This window comes from Corythoichthys intestinalis, chromosome 13 (genome assembly GCF_030265065.1).
Source record: "Corythoichthys intestinalis isolate RoL2023-P3 chromosome 13, ASM3026506v1, whole genome shotgun sequence".
Taxonomy (NCBI): domain Eukaryota; kingdom Metazoa; phylum Chordata; class Actinopteri; order Syngnathiformes; family Syngnathidae; genus Corythoichthys; species Corythoichthys intestinalis.
Genome location: NC_080407.1, coordinates 6,903,802 through 6,919,816, shown reverse-complemented (window position 1 = coordinate 6,919,816; position 16,015 = coordinate 6,903,802). Strand labels below are relative to the sequence as shown.

The following is a 16,015-nucleotide window of genomic DNA, read 5'->3' as shown; positions in this document are numbered from 1 at the left end:
GGAAAAATGTCAAGGCAACTGAGTGTCCAAAGTTTCTTCAAAAAGCCCCAAAACGACGATGGTGTTGATAAAAGAGGTGAAAAAAGAGGGACTGATGCAGTGGAGGATGAAGGACAAACAAGCAATCAGCACTCGGCAACTACTGAGCGAGCAAGCGGTAGCAAGGAGGTCAGGAGGGAGTACGGAGTTCAGTGGGAGCAGGAGTTCTCCTGGCTGAGGAGGGAGGATGGAAAAATGTTTTGCGACATATGTAAAAAAGCCAATATGAGTAATGGATTTGTCCGAGGATGCACGAACATGCAGAAATCAGCATTAACTGACCACCAAAATAGCCACAGCCACATCAAGGCTTCAAGGATGCTCAACCAGAGTGTGGCTATGATGAAGCATGTGGAATGAAAACTAAATACTATAATATGTCAGTATTATCATTTTAAAAATTTAAGTGACGGGTAAAAATAAATTATGACTGGATTTTTATGACCGTGTCAGTCAAAATGACAGACAACGAAAAAGTCTCGCGCAACCTCTGATTTTGAGTGAAACCCATGTTGACAATTACAAGCCTCTCTACTATTTTCAAGTGGGAGAACTTGCACAATTAGTGGTTGACTAAATACTTATTTGCCCCACTGTATATATTGAATTAGTCACTTCTGAGGAAAAAATATGGAATCATGAGAAACAAAGTAATAACAAAACACATCTCTAGTATTTAGTAGCACCACCTCTGGCTTTTATGACAGCTTGCAGTCTGTGAGGCGTGGACTTGTCAAGAGTCAAGAATCTTCATTGGACAAGGTGATGATACAGGAACTTTCGTTTGGTGCTGTTCCAGTGAGATTTACAAACATGACTGCCTGAAGAAAACATCAAAATTCCCTCAGTCCTTGATGATACGGGGCTGCATGTCAGCCAAAGGCACTGAGAAGATGGCTGTGATTAAATCATCAATAAATGCACAAGTTTACATTGAAATTTTAGACAGCTTTTTTTATCTGTTCAATTGAAAATATGTCATTTTCAAAGATGACAATGCATCATGCCAAAGAGTGTTAAAGCATTCCTTGGAAAAAAGCCCCATCCAGTCAATGCCATTGCCTGCAAATAGCCCAGATCTCAACCCTATTGAAAACCTGTGGTGGAAATTGAAAAAAAAAATGGCCCACAGCAAGACTCTGACCTGCAAGGATGGTCTGGCAACTGCAATCAGACAGTTGGCACCAAATTGATAAAGAATACTCATCAAGTCCATGCCTCAGAGACTGCAAGCTGTCATAAAAGCCAGAGGTGGTGCTACAAAATACTAGATTTGTTTTGATTGTTATTTCTTTTTTTGTTTTTTCATGATTCCATTTTTTTCCCCTCAGAATTGAGTGATTATATATTGGTTGCTGTGGACCTTTTTATTTTCAATTTCCACCACAGGTTCTCTATAGGGTTGAGATCTGGGCTATTTGCAGGCCATGACATTGACTGGTTAAGTCTTTCTTAAAGGAATGCTTTAACAGATTTAGCTCTGTGGCATGATGCATTGTCATCTTGGAAAATGACATAAAAAACATATTTTCAATTGAAGGGATAAGAAAGCTGTCTAAAATTTCAATGTAACCTTGTGCATTTATTTAAGATTTAACTACAGCCATCTCCCCAGTGCCTTTGCCTGACATGCAGCCTCATATCATCAAGGACTGAGGGGAATTTTGATGTTTTCTTCAGGCAGTCAGGTTTGTAAATCTCACTGGAACAGCACCAAACAAAAGTTCCAGCATCATCACCTTGTCCAATGAAGATTCTTGACTCTGGACAAGTCCATGCCTCAGAGACTGCAAGCTTTCATAAAAGCCAGAGGTTTAGTGTGTTTAGTTATTTCTTTATTTGTTTCTAATGATTCCATATTTTTTTCCCCTCAGAATGGAGTGATTCCATATATATTTACGTGCACTCGCTCTATAACAGTAACATTTACTGACCACAATGTTTTTTATTCATTTCTTTTATTGTATCTGAATGCTAAAGAGTTGCACTTTTTAACTAATTCGTTATTTTTTCAAGCTTTTTTATCTGAGTTTGTTCTACATGACAAAATGTCTGAGTGAGTGATCATCCGAGACTGGTGATTCCATACTTTTTGTTCGGGGTTGTATATGCAAGGGACTGAGTGAGAAAAATATCTTGTTTTGATATGCTGATGATAAATTTGTTCAAATTTAATTTGCCGGTGATGTTTTTATACTATTAAAGTTTTATTTAAAATGATCCTGTGTGTTGCAAATCTGCATAGCTGGGAAACAGGAGTTCTAAATTCATGGGGGGGGGGGTGAGGAAGAGGACGGGAGGGTGAAAAAGTGTTTCGCGCATGCGCATGCCACTGGATCTCCAGTTACACTTTTTCATGGCGAGATTTTTCGGATGTGGGGGGAGGGCGAATCCGCAACTTTCTCGACATTTTTGCCCGTAAACAACCCCCTAACTACTAACTTTTGGATTCCTCACATTGGCGCTTTTGATCATTTTGTGGGAGTTATTTTTCTTAACGATGGAATCCGGGAGAATCAGCCAGGGGGGAGGAAAAGGATTTCGGGGAGGAAAAACTTTGCATCGTCCTTAAACTTGCGCTTATCTTTTTGGCTCATCCTTGCGAGCAAGAAAAAAGAAAATGTCTTTGGAGCTTTTTCGGAATTCTTACTTTTGAAGCTGCCTGATTCAACTTTATCGTCATTCTTGCACGATTTAATCTTCCCCCCTTCTTCTCCTTCCCAAAATGTCCTCCCAAGTTTGGAGCGCCTTTGTTGGCTTGTACGGGATGCTGTGCGTGCTGGCCTGCTGCTGCGAAGGCGCCGTGCAGCTGTCCCCCAACGCGACCATATTTGAGGACAAATGCAAGATGACGACGACGTGCGAGGCGCTCAAGTACAATACATGCCTGGGTTCACCTCTGCCGTACACGCACACGTCGCTTGTCCTGGCAGAGGACTCCATCTCCCAGGAGGAAGCTTTTGAGAAGCTCACCATGTGGTCTGGTGAGTTTAAAATCACACTTTTACAGCCAAAAATATAGATAGTCATAAGTAAAAGTTTGGATTTGCAAATAGAAACACCAGAAATTCCATCTTGAAATGTCAATACATCGCTGCATATCGGACAGTCATTCATGTCATGCATTTCAGCCCCCTAGTGGTCAATCTTTAGTCAATTTTTCTTGTCTGCAATAATTGACGGCGCTGTTATTTATACTGTATTTACAAGGCGTAGGTTTGGTCCAGGGGTTAATTTGCAGTGGCGCCTCCAGGAATTTTTCATAGGGGTGGCCAGATGGGGCCACTTAAAATCTTGGGGTGGCCAAAACTAAAAGCCATAATTTCATGTTTTCATTATATTATTGCAGTAAAAAGTTCAGGGGAAAACTATCAGAAAGACTTAAGGACACGGCTACTGATATACTTTGGTGTATTGTGTAATATTTGATGTTACTAATGATTTAATGTGCATAGTCCATAACTGTCCAGTCAACATTTTGAGTTCCACAACAATTCTTTTTTTATTGTGTTATGTATATATTAGGTAGGGCTGTCAAACGATTAAAAGTTTTAATCGAGTTAATCACAGCTTAAAAATTAATAAATCGTAATTAATCACAATTCAAACCATCTATAAAATATGCCATATTTTTCTGTAAATTATTGTTGGAATGGAAAGATAAGACACAAGATGCATAAATACATTCAACATACGGTACACAGGGACTGTATTTGTTTATTATAACAATAAATCAACAAGATGGCATTAACATTATCAACATTCTGTTAAAGCGATCCATGGATAGAAAGACTTGTAGTTCTTTAAAGATAAATGTTAATACAAGTTATAGAAATTTTATATTAAAACCCCTCTTAATGTTTTCGTTTTAATAAAATTTGTAAAAATTTCAATCAAAAAATAAACTAGTAGCCCGCCATTGTTGATGTCAATAATTACTTACACAATGCTCATGGGTGCTGAAACCTATAAAATCAGTCGCACCCAAACGCCAACAGAGGGCGGCAAAACGCCATAAAACACAATTAACATTTGGGCATTTCACTTTACTGTCATTTAAATCTGTCTGAGCAGGCCATGTGCGTTAATTGCGTCAAATATTTTAACGTGATTAATTTAAAAAATTAATTACCGCCCGTTAACGCGATACTTTTGACAGCCCTAATATTAGGCATAAGGTGTACATTTAACTAGGGCAGTCAAACAATTCAAATTTTTAATCGAGTTCATCACAGCTTAAAAATTAATTAATTGTAATTAATCGCAATTCAAACCATCTGTAAAATACGCCATATTTTTCTGTAAATTATTGTTGGAATGGAAAGATAAGATCTATACATTCAACACACTGTACATAAGTACTGTATTTGTTTATTATAACAATAAATCCACAAGATGGCATTAACATTATTAGCATTCTTTCTGTGTAAGGGATCCACAGATAGAAAGACTTGTAATTCTTAAAGAATAAATGTGAGTTTGTATATTGTGACTAAATATTGCCCTCTTGTGTATTTGTTGAGCTTTCAGTAAATGATACTGTAGCGACTTAACTGTTCTGCCCAAATGCATGATGGGAAGTGGTGCAACTATGACTGTGTGTTGTGGCTGCAAATGCTATATCTTCTCTGCGTTGAGTACACTACAGGGTGTTAAGAAAAAGATCAACTCCTGTCATTCTTCCCCACGTCGCTTCCCGCAATATTTATAGTTCCTGTGGGAGAGATGACAAAGCTTTTGCCAATTAAAAGCATGGCCTCAATGAATGCTTGTATCTACTCAACTCTGCCTCTTATCTCTCTATATAAGTAAAACAGCGCCATTGTAGGCTGTTTGCGGCAATGCGTGAATGAGTCGTACCGCGAATGCGTTAAATGCGCTAAATATTTTCAGGTGATTCATTTTAAAAAATTAATTACTGCCCGTTAGCGCGATAAATTTGACAGCCCTACATTTAACAAAACAAAATAAATGCCTTCATTTGGGATGAAATGCATAACTGATGATACAACAATCTAACGATATACTGGCAAGCGGGGTGGCCAACCAATTTATAGGGGTGGCCGTGGCCACCCTCTGGTGGCGCCACTGATCCTGCCGGAACAAGATCCGGCACCTCTTGATTTTGGCCTCCCTGTGTTCCGGCCTCCGGGACTTATTTGGGCAGATCCGGCATCTCTCGTGCATAAAATAGGGCTGTCAAACGATTAAAATTTTTAATCGAGTTAATCACAGCTTAAAAATTAATTAATCATAATTAATCGCAATTCAAACCATCTCTAAAATATGCCATATTTTTCTGTAAATTATTGTTGGAATGGAAAGATAAGACACAAGACGGATATATACATTCACCGGCCACTTTATTAGGTACACCTGTCCAACTGCTCGTTAACACTTAAATTTGTAGGTGACCAAATGCTTATTTTCCACTTTAATTTGGAAATAAATACTTTAAAAATCAAACAATATGATTTTCTGTTTTTTTTTTTCCACATTCTGTCTCTCATGGTTGAGGTTTACCCATGTTGACAATTACAGACCTCTCTAATCTTTTCAAGTCGGAGAACTTGCACAATTGGTGGTTGACTAAATACGTATTTGCCCCACTGTAACTGAACACATTATCTAATGTAAATAAGGTTGCTTAAAAGTTGGTACGGACAATTTGAGCCGCCTGAAAAATTGTTAGTGTTCTGTCCCTACCGTCCCTATGCAAACTTACGCCGTTGTGTATTTATTAGAGATCGATCGGGTCCGATCACGTCATTTTCAAAGTACCGGAATCGGCAAAAAAATATCGGCCATGCCTTTTTTTAATATATAAACAGTATATTTGAATTAAATCGTTTTCTAATTGTATTAAACGTGACAGACATAATATGCTACACTCATCCAGAGTCTTTAATTTAGGCTTAAGGTAGGGTTATCAAAAATATCTCGATAACGGCGGCAATTAATTGATTAAAAATTGTGTCACGTTTAAATATTTAACACCATTAATAAATGCGCTGCACGACCCTTTCACTCATTGTCGCGCTTAATCTGTATTGGTGCCGTTTTATCAATATAGAGAGATAAAAGGCAGCGTAATATGAGTAGAGTGAATTTTGGCAGCCTTTGGAGCCTTTTTTTAATTGGCTAAAGCCTTACAATCCCTCTGCCTAAGATTAGAAATATCATGGGAAGCAATGTGGGGAAGCAAGGTGACAATTGGTCTTTGTCTTAATATCTAAAATTATTTCTCAAAGCAGAGAAGATATATCCATTGGTAGCACGACGCACAGTCATGGTTGTACTTCCCATCATTGTTCCACTTTCCATCATGCATTGGGGCTTGGCTGCAGCATCATTTACTGAAAGCTCAACAAATACACTAGATGGCAATATTTAGTCACAATATACAAATTCACAAGTCTTTTTATCCGTGGATCCCTCTCACAGAAAGAATGTTAATTATGTAAATGCCATCTTGAGGATTTATTGTCATAATAAACAAATACAGTTCTTATGTACTGTATGTTGAATGTATATATTCGTCCGAGTTTTATTCATTTTTTTCCCTAATCCATTGCCAAAATGTACTGTATATGATCGGGAAAAATTATCAGGAATGATTGGAATTGAATCGGGAGCAAAAAAAAAACAATCGGATCGGGAAATATCGGGATCAGCAAATACTCAAACTAAAACGATCGGATCGGGAGCAAAAAAACTTGATCGCAACAACCCTAGTATTTATCCTGAGTTGTTGTATTAAATTCAATGTATTTACATATTTTATGACAAGCAGAATCCTCACTTTTTTCTATTTAGAAAATTCTAAAAACTGCCCTCCTATTTGTGCAGGTTTGCGCAACGCTCCTCGCTGTTGGTCCGTCATCCAGCCGCTGCTGTGCGCGGTCTACATGCCCAAATGTGAAAACGGACGGGTGGAGCTGCCAAGTCAAAGTTTGTGTCTGGCCACCCGTCGCCCGTGTAGCATCGTAGACCAGGAGCGCGGATGGCCCAACTTTCTCAAATGCGACAAATTCCCAGTGGGCTGCTCGGTAAGGACAAATTGTTCAATTTTGCCATCAGGATTTTGCTTTAAAGGACAGATTTTGGGTCGCAGAACGAGGTTCAGAAGCTAAAATTCAACACGTCGGGCCAGTGTGAGGCGCCGCTAGTCAAGACGGACATCCAGTCCAGCTGGTACAAAGACGTTGAAGGCTGCGGCATCCAGTGCGACAACCCGCTGTTCACCGAAGAGGAGCACGATGACATGCATGCCTACATCGCCTACTTTGGCACCATCACCCTCCTGTGCACTTTTTTCACTCTGGTACTTCTCGTCTTTTTTCTGATCACTCGAGATCTCCTTAAAGTTATCCTGAAAAGTGGTCTCGACCACTCTTTGTCACCCACCAGGCCACGTTTCTTGCCGACTGGAAAAACTCCAACCGCTACCCGGCCGTCATCCTCTTCTACATAAATGCCTGCTTCTTCGTGGGCAGCATCGGTTGGCTGGCGCAGTTTATGGACGGCGCGCGTGAAGAGATCGTGTGCAAGAGCGACAACACTATGAGACTCGGCGAGCCCTCGTACGTCCGCCTAAAACCGTCTGCTGAGAAATTGTTGGAATTTAATCATTTTTTTTTCCCTTTACAGTTCTTCCGAGACCTTGTCATGTGTCACCATCTTCATCATCGTGTACTATTCGCTCATGTCGGGTGTGATTTGGTTCGTGATGCTGACCTACGCTTGGCACACCTCCTTTAAGGCGCTCGGCACTACCCAGCAGCCGCTCACCGGGCGCACTTCCTACTTCCACATGGTCACCTGGTCCATCCCGTTCATTCTCACTGTTGCCATTTTAGCCATTGCAGAGGTACAAAAAGTCTGTTCGACCATTTGTAGAATTTCAGTTCACAGTTACAGTCATTTTGGGAATAAGCCGCGACCCACCAAATATGACACGAAAACTGCATTTGTTCATAGATAAGCCGCACTGGACTATAAGCCGCACCTGTCCTCACTGTATTATGGTATATTTACACCAAATGATATTAACCGGTAACGCTATATTTCCAGGCGGCGTCATAAGACTGTCATAAGATTAACTCATTCACTCATAGCCATTTTCACCGGTGCAACCCCCTTCGCTCCCGGCCGTTTTACTGGATTTTGACTGATTTTGCAAGGCCCACAGAAAATTCTTTTCTATTGCTATATAAACATGGAACCCACCAAAAGAAAGATTAGACTCTTCTTACAGCAGGGAAAAATTTTAGTTCATATCTTTTTCCTTTCTTTAGACATCAGGATTGGAAAATAGCTGAGTTTTATGGAGGTAGATTTGTGTCTTTATTATTCAATCAAAAAAAAAAAGTTGCTTCAATCAAATAAAAAGTTGAAGAAAATGTCACTTCAATCAAAAAAAATGTTTGAATGCACGTATTTATACGTTTTTGGGAGCAAATGAGTTAAATGAACCACTATGAAGCTTTGAACCAATTGTCTGCAAATCTTCATTGCTTCAAGAAGCTTCATTTGGCCATCACTGCTCCCTTGGGGGAGACAGTCAACCTCTTCTGCCACCTTTCAGTACTGTGGTCGCCAAACATGCCTCCTAGCATGCATTGCAGCGCTACAGATGTAAATAACAATCAAAATTCATGTTCTGTGCTAATGATTTCTTCGGTTACTGTTCCAGTTGTTTCATAAATTGCTAGTTATGGTATTTCGTAACAATTTATTTGACAGCAGCATCAAACAACTGTCCTACGACCAAATGAACCACAATGAAGCTTTGAACCAATTGGCTGCAAAGCTTCATTGCTTCAAGAAGCTTCATTTGGCCAAATTTTTCAATCTCAAATATTTTTTTCGCATTCAAAAACTTTTTTCTATGAATGAAATTCTTTTTTTTTTTTTTTTTTTATTGAAGTGATTTTTCGTTTTGAAAATATATACCGTAATTTTCACACTATAAGGCGCACCTGACAATAAGCCGCCACCCACCAAATTAGTCAACAAAACAACATTTGTTCATAGATAAGCCGCATTGAACTATAAGCCGCACTGGACTATAAACCACGGCTATACTAGCTATATTATGGGATATTTACACCAAAAGCTATTAATCAGTAACACTTTGTTCGACAGCGGCATGATACGACTGTCATAAGACCATATGAACCGCCATAAAGCTTTTAACGAATTGACTGCAAATCTTCATTGCTTCAAGAAGCTTCATTTGGCCATCACTGTTCCCTTGGGGGAGACAGTCAACCTCTGCTGCCACATGCTGTCAACACTGTTGTCTAACATGCCTCTTAGCATGCATTGCAGTGCTACAGTTGTAAATAACAATCAAAATTCATGTTCTGTACTTACTATTTCTTCAGTTACTGTTCCAGTTGTTTCATTAATTGCTAGTTATGGTATTTGGTAACACTTTATCTGACAGTGGCGTCATCAAACATTCATAAGAACATCATAATTATGACATGACACTGTCATGAGCATTAATAAACAGATGTCATCTAGTGTCATCCGTCAGATTATCTCACTTTTGAATGGATGTAAATGATCCGAGCTGGACATAAATGGAGTTAGTGACATAATTTGCCGGATGACACTTAATGACATCCACCATAAGCATTCAGTAATGCCCATAGTGTAATGTCATCATTATGACGGTCTTATAACACCGCTGTCAAATAAAGTGTTACCTCTTAACCCAAATAAATGAACGAATAAGCCGCACTGGACTATGAGCCACAGTATTCAAAATGAAGGAAAAAAGTAGTGGCTTATAGTCTGAAAATTACTGTATATATATTTTTTTAAAAGCAACTTTTTTTTTTAATCGAATAATAAAGAGAAAAATGTCCTAGCCAAAATGTGGCCCAAACACAAATCAACAAACTTCAATCAAAAAAATAAATAAAAATTAATCGAAGAAAAAAGGCTTTCACAATGCATTTTTTTTTGTTGTTTTTTTTTTTTAGTTTCAAATTCATTTTTCCATTCAAACACATTTTTTTTGATTGAAGCGACTTTTTTTGGGTTGAAAATATATATTTTGATTGAAGCAACTATTTTTTTAACCCTATATTGCCAAATGTATCACATTTGATACACCTAAAATTTCATGATTTTGACACTAATTCAGAATTTTGACATTTCTTTTTGGGAAAAAAAATGATGTATGCAAGTCAGCACATGCATCTGCAGGTTCCGTGAGAAAAACAACAGGATTTCGCAAGCGTTATCGTTTTCTGAGCGCTTATTACACATATTCATTTTGACTTTTCTTTTTACAAATTTGAAAAAAAAGTTTCATTTGGACCTTATTTTTCAAATTTTGGGGTTCTCTGATAATTACTTCATATTGCTGGCATTAAAGGTTAATTGAAGCAACTTTTTTTTGATAGAATAATAAAGACACAAATCTACCTCCATATGGCTCCGCCCAGGGGATACAATTTTTGTCTGGGGTAACTACATTGGCACGACACCGGCGGGCGTACCAAATTCAGTGGATGACGATCTTTGCAACCACAAAAAACGCTCGTTGTCAACTTGTTATTTTAGATATTCATGTCAGTTAATTTTATTGCTGACAATGCGTTTTGTGGTCATCAACATGCTGTGAAGGAAAAAAGTAGCGGCTTATAGTCCGAAAATTACAGTAATTGTATTTTCACGATTAGGTGGATGGCGACTCGGTGAGCGGAATCTGCTTCGTGGGCTACAAGAATTACAGGTACCGCGCCGGCTTTGTGCTGGCGCCCATCGGCGTGGTGCTGGTGGTTGGTGGCTACTTTCTCATTCGAGGTCAGCCCATTTAAGTCTCGCCTTAACACTCACCAAGTCAATTATCTAAGCGTATTTGTCCTGATAGGTGTCATGACGTTGTTCTCGATCAAAAGTAACCATCCTGGACTACTGAGCGAGAAGGCAGCTAGCAAAATCAATGAGACCATGCTTAGACTTGGTACATTTTCTCCCATTTCCAGATGAGATATGATTGTTTTGTGATGCAAAGCCTCTCAAATTACATATGTTTTCATCCTTGTCAGGCATATTTGGGTTTTTAGCATTCGGGTTCGTGTTCATCACCTTTGGCTGTCACTTTTACGACTTCTTCAACCAAGCCGAATGGGAGAGGAGCTTCAGGGAATATGTGCTGTATGTTTTTTTTTCTTGCTTACTTCCATTGTAATTTAGTGGCTCTCAAGCTTTTTACGCCGTGATTCTTGACAGTTGCGAGGCTAATGTCACCATCGCCTCCCAAAGCAACAAGCCGATCCCGGAGTGCACCATTAAGAACCGACCTAGTCTAATGGTGGAGAAAATCAACCTGTTCTCCATGTTTGGCACCGGCATCGCCATGAGCACGTGGGTGTGGACCAAGGCCACCATCCTCATCTGGAAGCGAACATGGTGCAAGTAAGCACGTCCAGTAAAAATTCCCCTCTGCTTGATTAAGAAGACGACGCAGTTTTTTTTTGATACCCTCTTTTAGGATCATTGGACGTGGGGACAACGAACCCAAGAGGATCAAAAAGAGCAAGATGATCGCCAAGGCCTTTGCCATGCGGAAGGAGCTGCACAAAGACCCCGAGAAGGAGTTGTCCTTCAGTATGCACACGTTGTCACATGATGGACCCGTAGGTAAGGATGTGAAAAACTAAAGGTTCCATGAAGTTGCAGATGATTGCACTACCAAAATAAAAGCTAATTATATAATGTCCCCAAATCAACAGGAAATGATCAGATATCAATAGGATGTGTCCCTCAAATTTCCCAGATTCCACTGATGCATATGGAAGTCGATGCCATTGACGGCCATGGACGTCCAAATTTCCCATTCATTTTCAATGGCATTCACTTTGTTTAATGCCATTGACAGCCATGTTTGTCGATTCTATTGATGCCAATGTACTTGGATTCCATTGACGCAACTGTTAGTCGATGCTATTGACGGCCATGGACGTCCAAATTACCTATTCATTTTCAATGGCAAAAAACAAATGTCCCCAAATCAACAGGAAATGACCAGATATGACTAGGACACGCCCCCCAAATGTCCCCAAATGACCTGATATGATCAGGACACGGCCCACAAATGGGCCCAAATGACCAGGGCACGCCCCCCATATGTTGCCAATTGACTTGATATGACTAGGACACGCCCCTCAATGTCCCCAGATGACCTGATATGACTAGGAAACATCCCCCAAATGTCCCCAAATAACCAGATATGACCAGGACACGCTCCCCAAATGTCCCCAAATTACCTGATATGACCAGAACACGCCCCCCCAAAGGACCTGATATGACTAGGACACGCCCCCACAAATGTCCCCAAATGACCTGATATGACTAGGACACGTCCCCCAAATGTCCCCAAATGACCTGATATGACCAGGACACGCCCCCCAAATGTTGCCAATTGACCTGATATAACTAGGACACGCCCCCCAAATGTCCCCAAATGACCTGATATGACTAGGACACGCCCCCACAAATGTCCCCAAATGACCTGATATGACTAGGACACGTCCCCCAAATGTCCCCAAATGACCTGATATGACCAGGACACGCCCCCCAAATGTTGCCAATTGACCTGATATAACTAGGACACGCCCCCCCAAATGTCCCCAAATGACCTGATATGACTAGGACACGTCCCCTAAATGTCCCCAAATGACCTGTTATGACTAGGACACGTCCCCCAAATGTCCCCAAATGACCTGATATGACCAGGACACGCCCCCCAAATGTTGCCAATTGACCTGATATGACCAGGACATGCCCCCCAAATGACCTGATGGGACCAGGAGACGCCCCCAATATGTCCCCAAATGACCTGATATGACCAGGACACGCCCCCCCAAATGTTGCCAATTGAACTAATATGACTAGGACACGCCCCCCAAATGTCCTCAAATGACCTGATATGACCAGGACACGCCCCCCAAATGTTGCCAACAAGGACACGCCCCCCAAATGTCCTCAAATGACCTATTATGACTAGGACACACCCCCCAAATGTCCCCAAATGACCTGATATGACCAGGACACGTCCCCCAAGTGACCTAATACGACCAGGACACGCCCCCCAAATGTTGCCAATTGACCTAATATGACTAGGACACGCCCCACAAATGTCCCCAATGGCCTGATATGACCAGGACACGCCCCCCAAATGACCTGATATGACCAGGAGACGCCCCCAAAATGTCCCCAAAATGACCTGATATGGCTAGGACACGCCCCCCAAATGTCCCCAAATGACCTGACATGACCAGGACACACCCCTCAAATGTTGCCAACTAGGAAACGTGCCCCAAATGTCCCCAAATGACCTGATATGACCAGGACACGCCCCCCAAATATCCCCAAATGGTAAATGGTGTTATACTTACTGTATATAGCGCTTTTCCACCTTTCAAGGCGCTCAAAAATGACCTGTTATGATGAGGACACGCCCCCCAAATGACCTGTTATGACCAGGACACGCCCCCAAAATGACTTGATATGACCAGAACGTGTTCCCCAAATCAACAAGAAGTGACCTGATATTGTCCCCGAAATGTTCCAAACAAAATTGGGCGGGGCTAAGATCTGTATCCCTACATAGCAAAGACCCAGAGTAATTTCTCCAGAAACTGCAGTTTCTAGTATAAGCATGCTTTGCTTTTTGCTCTAGCTGGGATCAACTTTAACATCAACGAGCCGTCCAATGACATGTCTTCAGCGTGGGCGCAGCACGTGACCAAGATGGTGGCCCGACGAGGCGCTATCTTGCCCCAGGATATCTCGGTCACTCCCACAGGAACGCCAGGTAATCATATTACATTATTGATAAGTGAAAGTTGTTGGATTCTTGTTGGATGCCATATTTTGGGTTATTTTTCCCAATAGTTCCTCCACCAGAGGAGAGGAACAGGTTGTGGATGGTGGAGGCCGAAATCTCCCCAGAAATGATCAAACGAAAGAAAAAGAAGAAAAAGAGGAGGAAGGAGGTGCGCACTTCCGCAGAAGAGGAGGCCATCCCAGCAGCGGATCCCCATGCTTATCCTCAGCGAGAGTTCGGCCGCAGTTCCGTGCCCCGCCTCCCCAAGCTGCCCTGCCATCCCGGCCTGATGGCTAACCTGCGGGAGCTGCAGATGCCGGAGGACAATGTCCTACCGGGATCCTTTCCGCCGTTGCCCGGTGACGAGCGCTGCCGCTTGCCGCCCTATCGGAGTAGCTACGTGCGAGACGTGTTCTCAGACCGGCCGGAGGACCTCGGTCTTGGCCGGCGCTACCCGGCCAGCTGCCTCCAGGAGGGCCTGTCGGAGAGAATGGCGCACGTGGCGAGGGTCCCCGCGGGCCGGCGTGTAGGGTACGGTCCCATTCACTCGCGGACTAACCTGATGGAGGCGGAGCTTATGGATGCCGAATCAGACTTCTAAATTGCACTGACAGTAAGCTAAGAAAAAGTGCTGGATACTTTCAAAGTTATTATGTGCACCTACATTGAACAAAGCTGTTTTAGTTCTTTTTTAAAGCAAAGGGATAATGAACAAAAAAAAAAAAAAAAACTTTTTCCATCCAATACAACTTTACAATAGTACAGATGAGGCAGCTATAAAATGGCTTGAAAGAACACTACTGTGCAGATTATTCTGAGAAGCTTCTTCTTGTGACATGGCAGGTAACCATTGAAGTAGACTAAACTATTTTTGCATACGTACTGTGTCTCTTCTGGCCAGTAAACACTCAAAATGGTCATGTATGAACTTTAAAGTATGTTGCTTTTACAATATACTCAACAATAGAAGGAAAAAGACACTTGTTTTGTCGTATAATTTCAAATTTTTTAGTTTTCCCCTTTTTTAATGAGTGACACAATCTTTAAAGAAAAAAAAAAAAGCACACGATGCACAGTAGGTAGCAATGTTTCACTTTCTTTTAGTATTATTTCAATACACAAAATCCTTGTATTGCATTCCATGTTCCACAATGTCTCTCTTTGTGATCGTGTATATACTTTGTTCATATATGTCATGCAAAGTATTATTTGTACAGATTTACAGTGTATGACAAAAGTCAGTACACCCTTCGCATTTCTGCTGATATTTAAGTATATCTTTTCATGGGACAACACTGACAAAATGACACTTTGACACAATGAAAAGTAGTCTGTGTGCAGCTTATATAACAGCTTATATAGAGTACACCCCTTAGAAACTACATCCCTAAATGTCCAAATTGAGTACTGCTTGTCATTGTCCCTCCAAACATTAGCGGAGTTTAAGGGGGGGCCAGCCCCCCCCCGGTGGCCGAAAAGTGTCATTGCATGTCATTGACTTTCCTATATATATTTATAAAAGTTGTAAAGCATTAAAGGAAACAACAAAAATGAATGAAATGAACAAGAAAGATATTTTTTGTAACTTGTCAAAATTTTTGACGGTCAATTGCTTTGCATATTATTAAAAAAGAAAAAAAATTCGGGGAGGGCAATTTTATTTTGCTAATTATTTTTATCTTTGTTTGGAGAAAAAAAAAAAATATATATATATATATATATATATATTTTTTTTTTTTTTTTTTTTTATTGAAGCAACTTTTTGGGGAGATTTAATGATTTAGACACCAATGTCCTACCCATAATATGGCCCCAACACAAAAAGGATTGCTAAAATCAATGAAAACTTTTTAAATTAAAAATTAAATGTGTGCAAATGCAAATATTTGAGTCTCAAATATTTTTTCGCATTCAAAATTTTTTTTTCTATGATTGAATTTTTTTTTTTTTTTTTTTGATTTAAGTGATTTTTTGTTTGAAAATATAGATTTTTTTTTTTTAAGCAACTTAAATGTGGCCCAAACGCAAAACATTACTTCAATCAAAAACGTTGCTTCAATAAAAAAAAAAAAAATTGACTTCAATCCCTAAAAAAATTCAAAGAAAAATAGCTTTAAAATGCAT

The 16,015-nt window shown here is 40.4% G+C and overlaps 1 protein-coding gene across 1 annotated transcript; it reads left to right on the top strand.

The window, feature by feature from the left end:
• The first annotated feature begins 2,391 nt into the window (after positions 1 to 2,391).
• On the top strand, positions 2,392 to 15,537 carry smo (smoothened, frizzled class receptor). The gene is made up of 12 exons (XM_057855545.1): positions 2,392 to 3,023; positions 6,889 to 7,088; positions 7,154 to 7,363; positions 7,450 to 7,622; positions 7,690 to 7,909; positions 10,740 to 10,863; positions 10,931 to 11,023; positions 11,109 to 11,217; positions 11,293 to 11,478; positions 11,555 to 11,703; positions 13,745 to 13,879; positions 13,960 to 15,537. Exons 1-12 carry the CDS (start codon positions 2,765 to 2,767, stop codon positions 14,490 to 14,492), a joined length of 2,391 nt encoding a protein of 796 aa, XP_057711528.1. The 5' UTR covers positions 2,392 to 2,764; the 3' UTR covers positions 14,493 to 15,537.
• Positions 15,538 to 16,015: the final 478 nt, after the last annotated feature.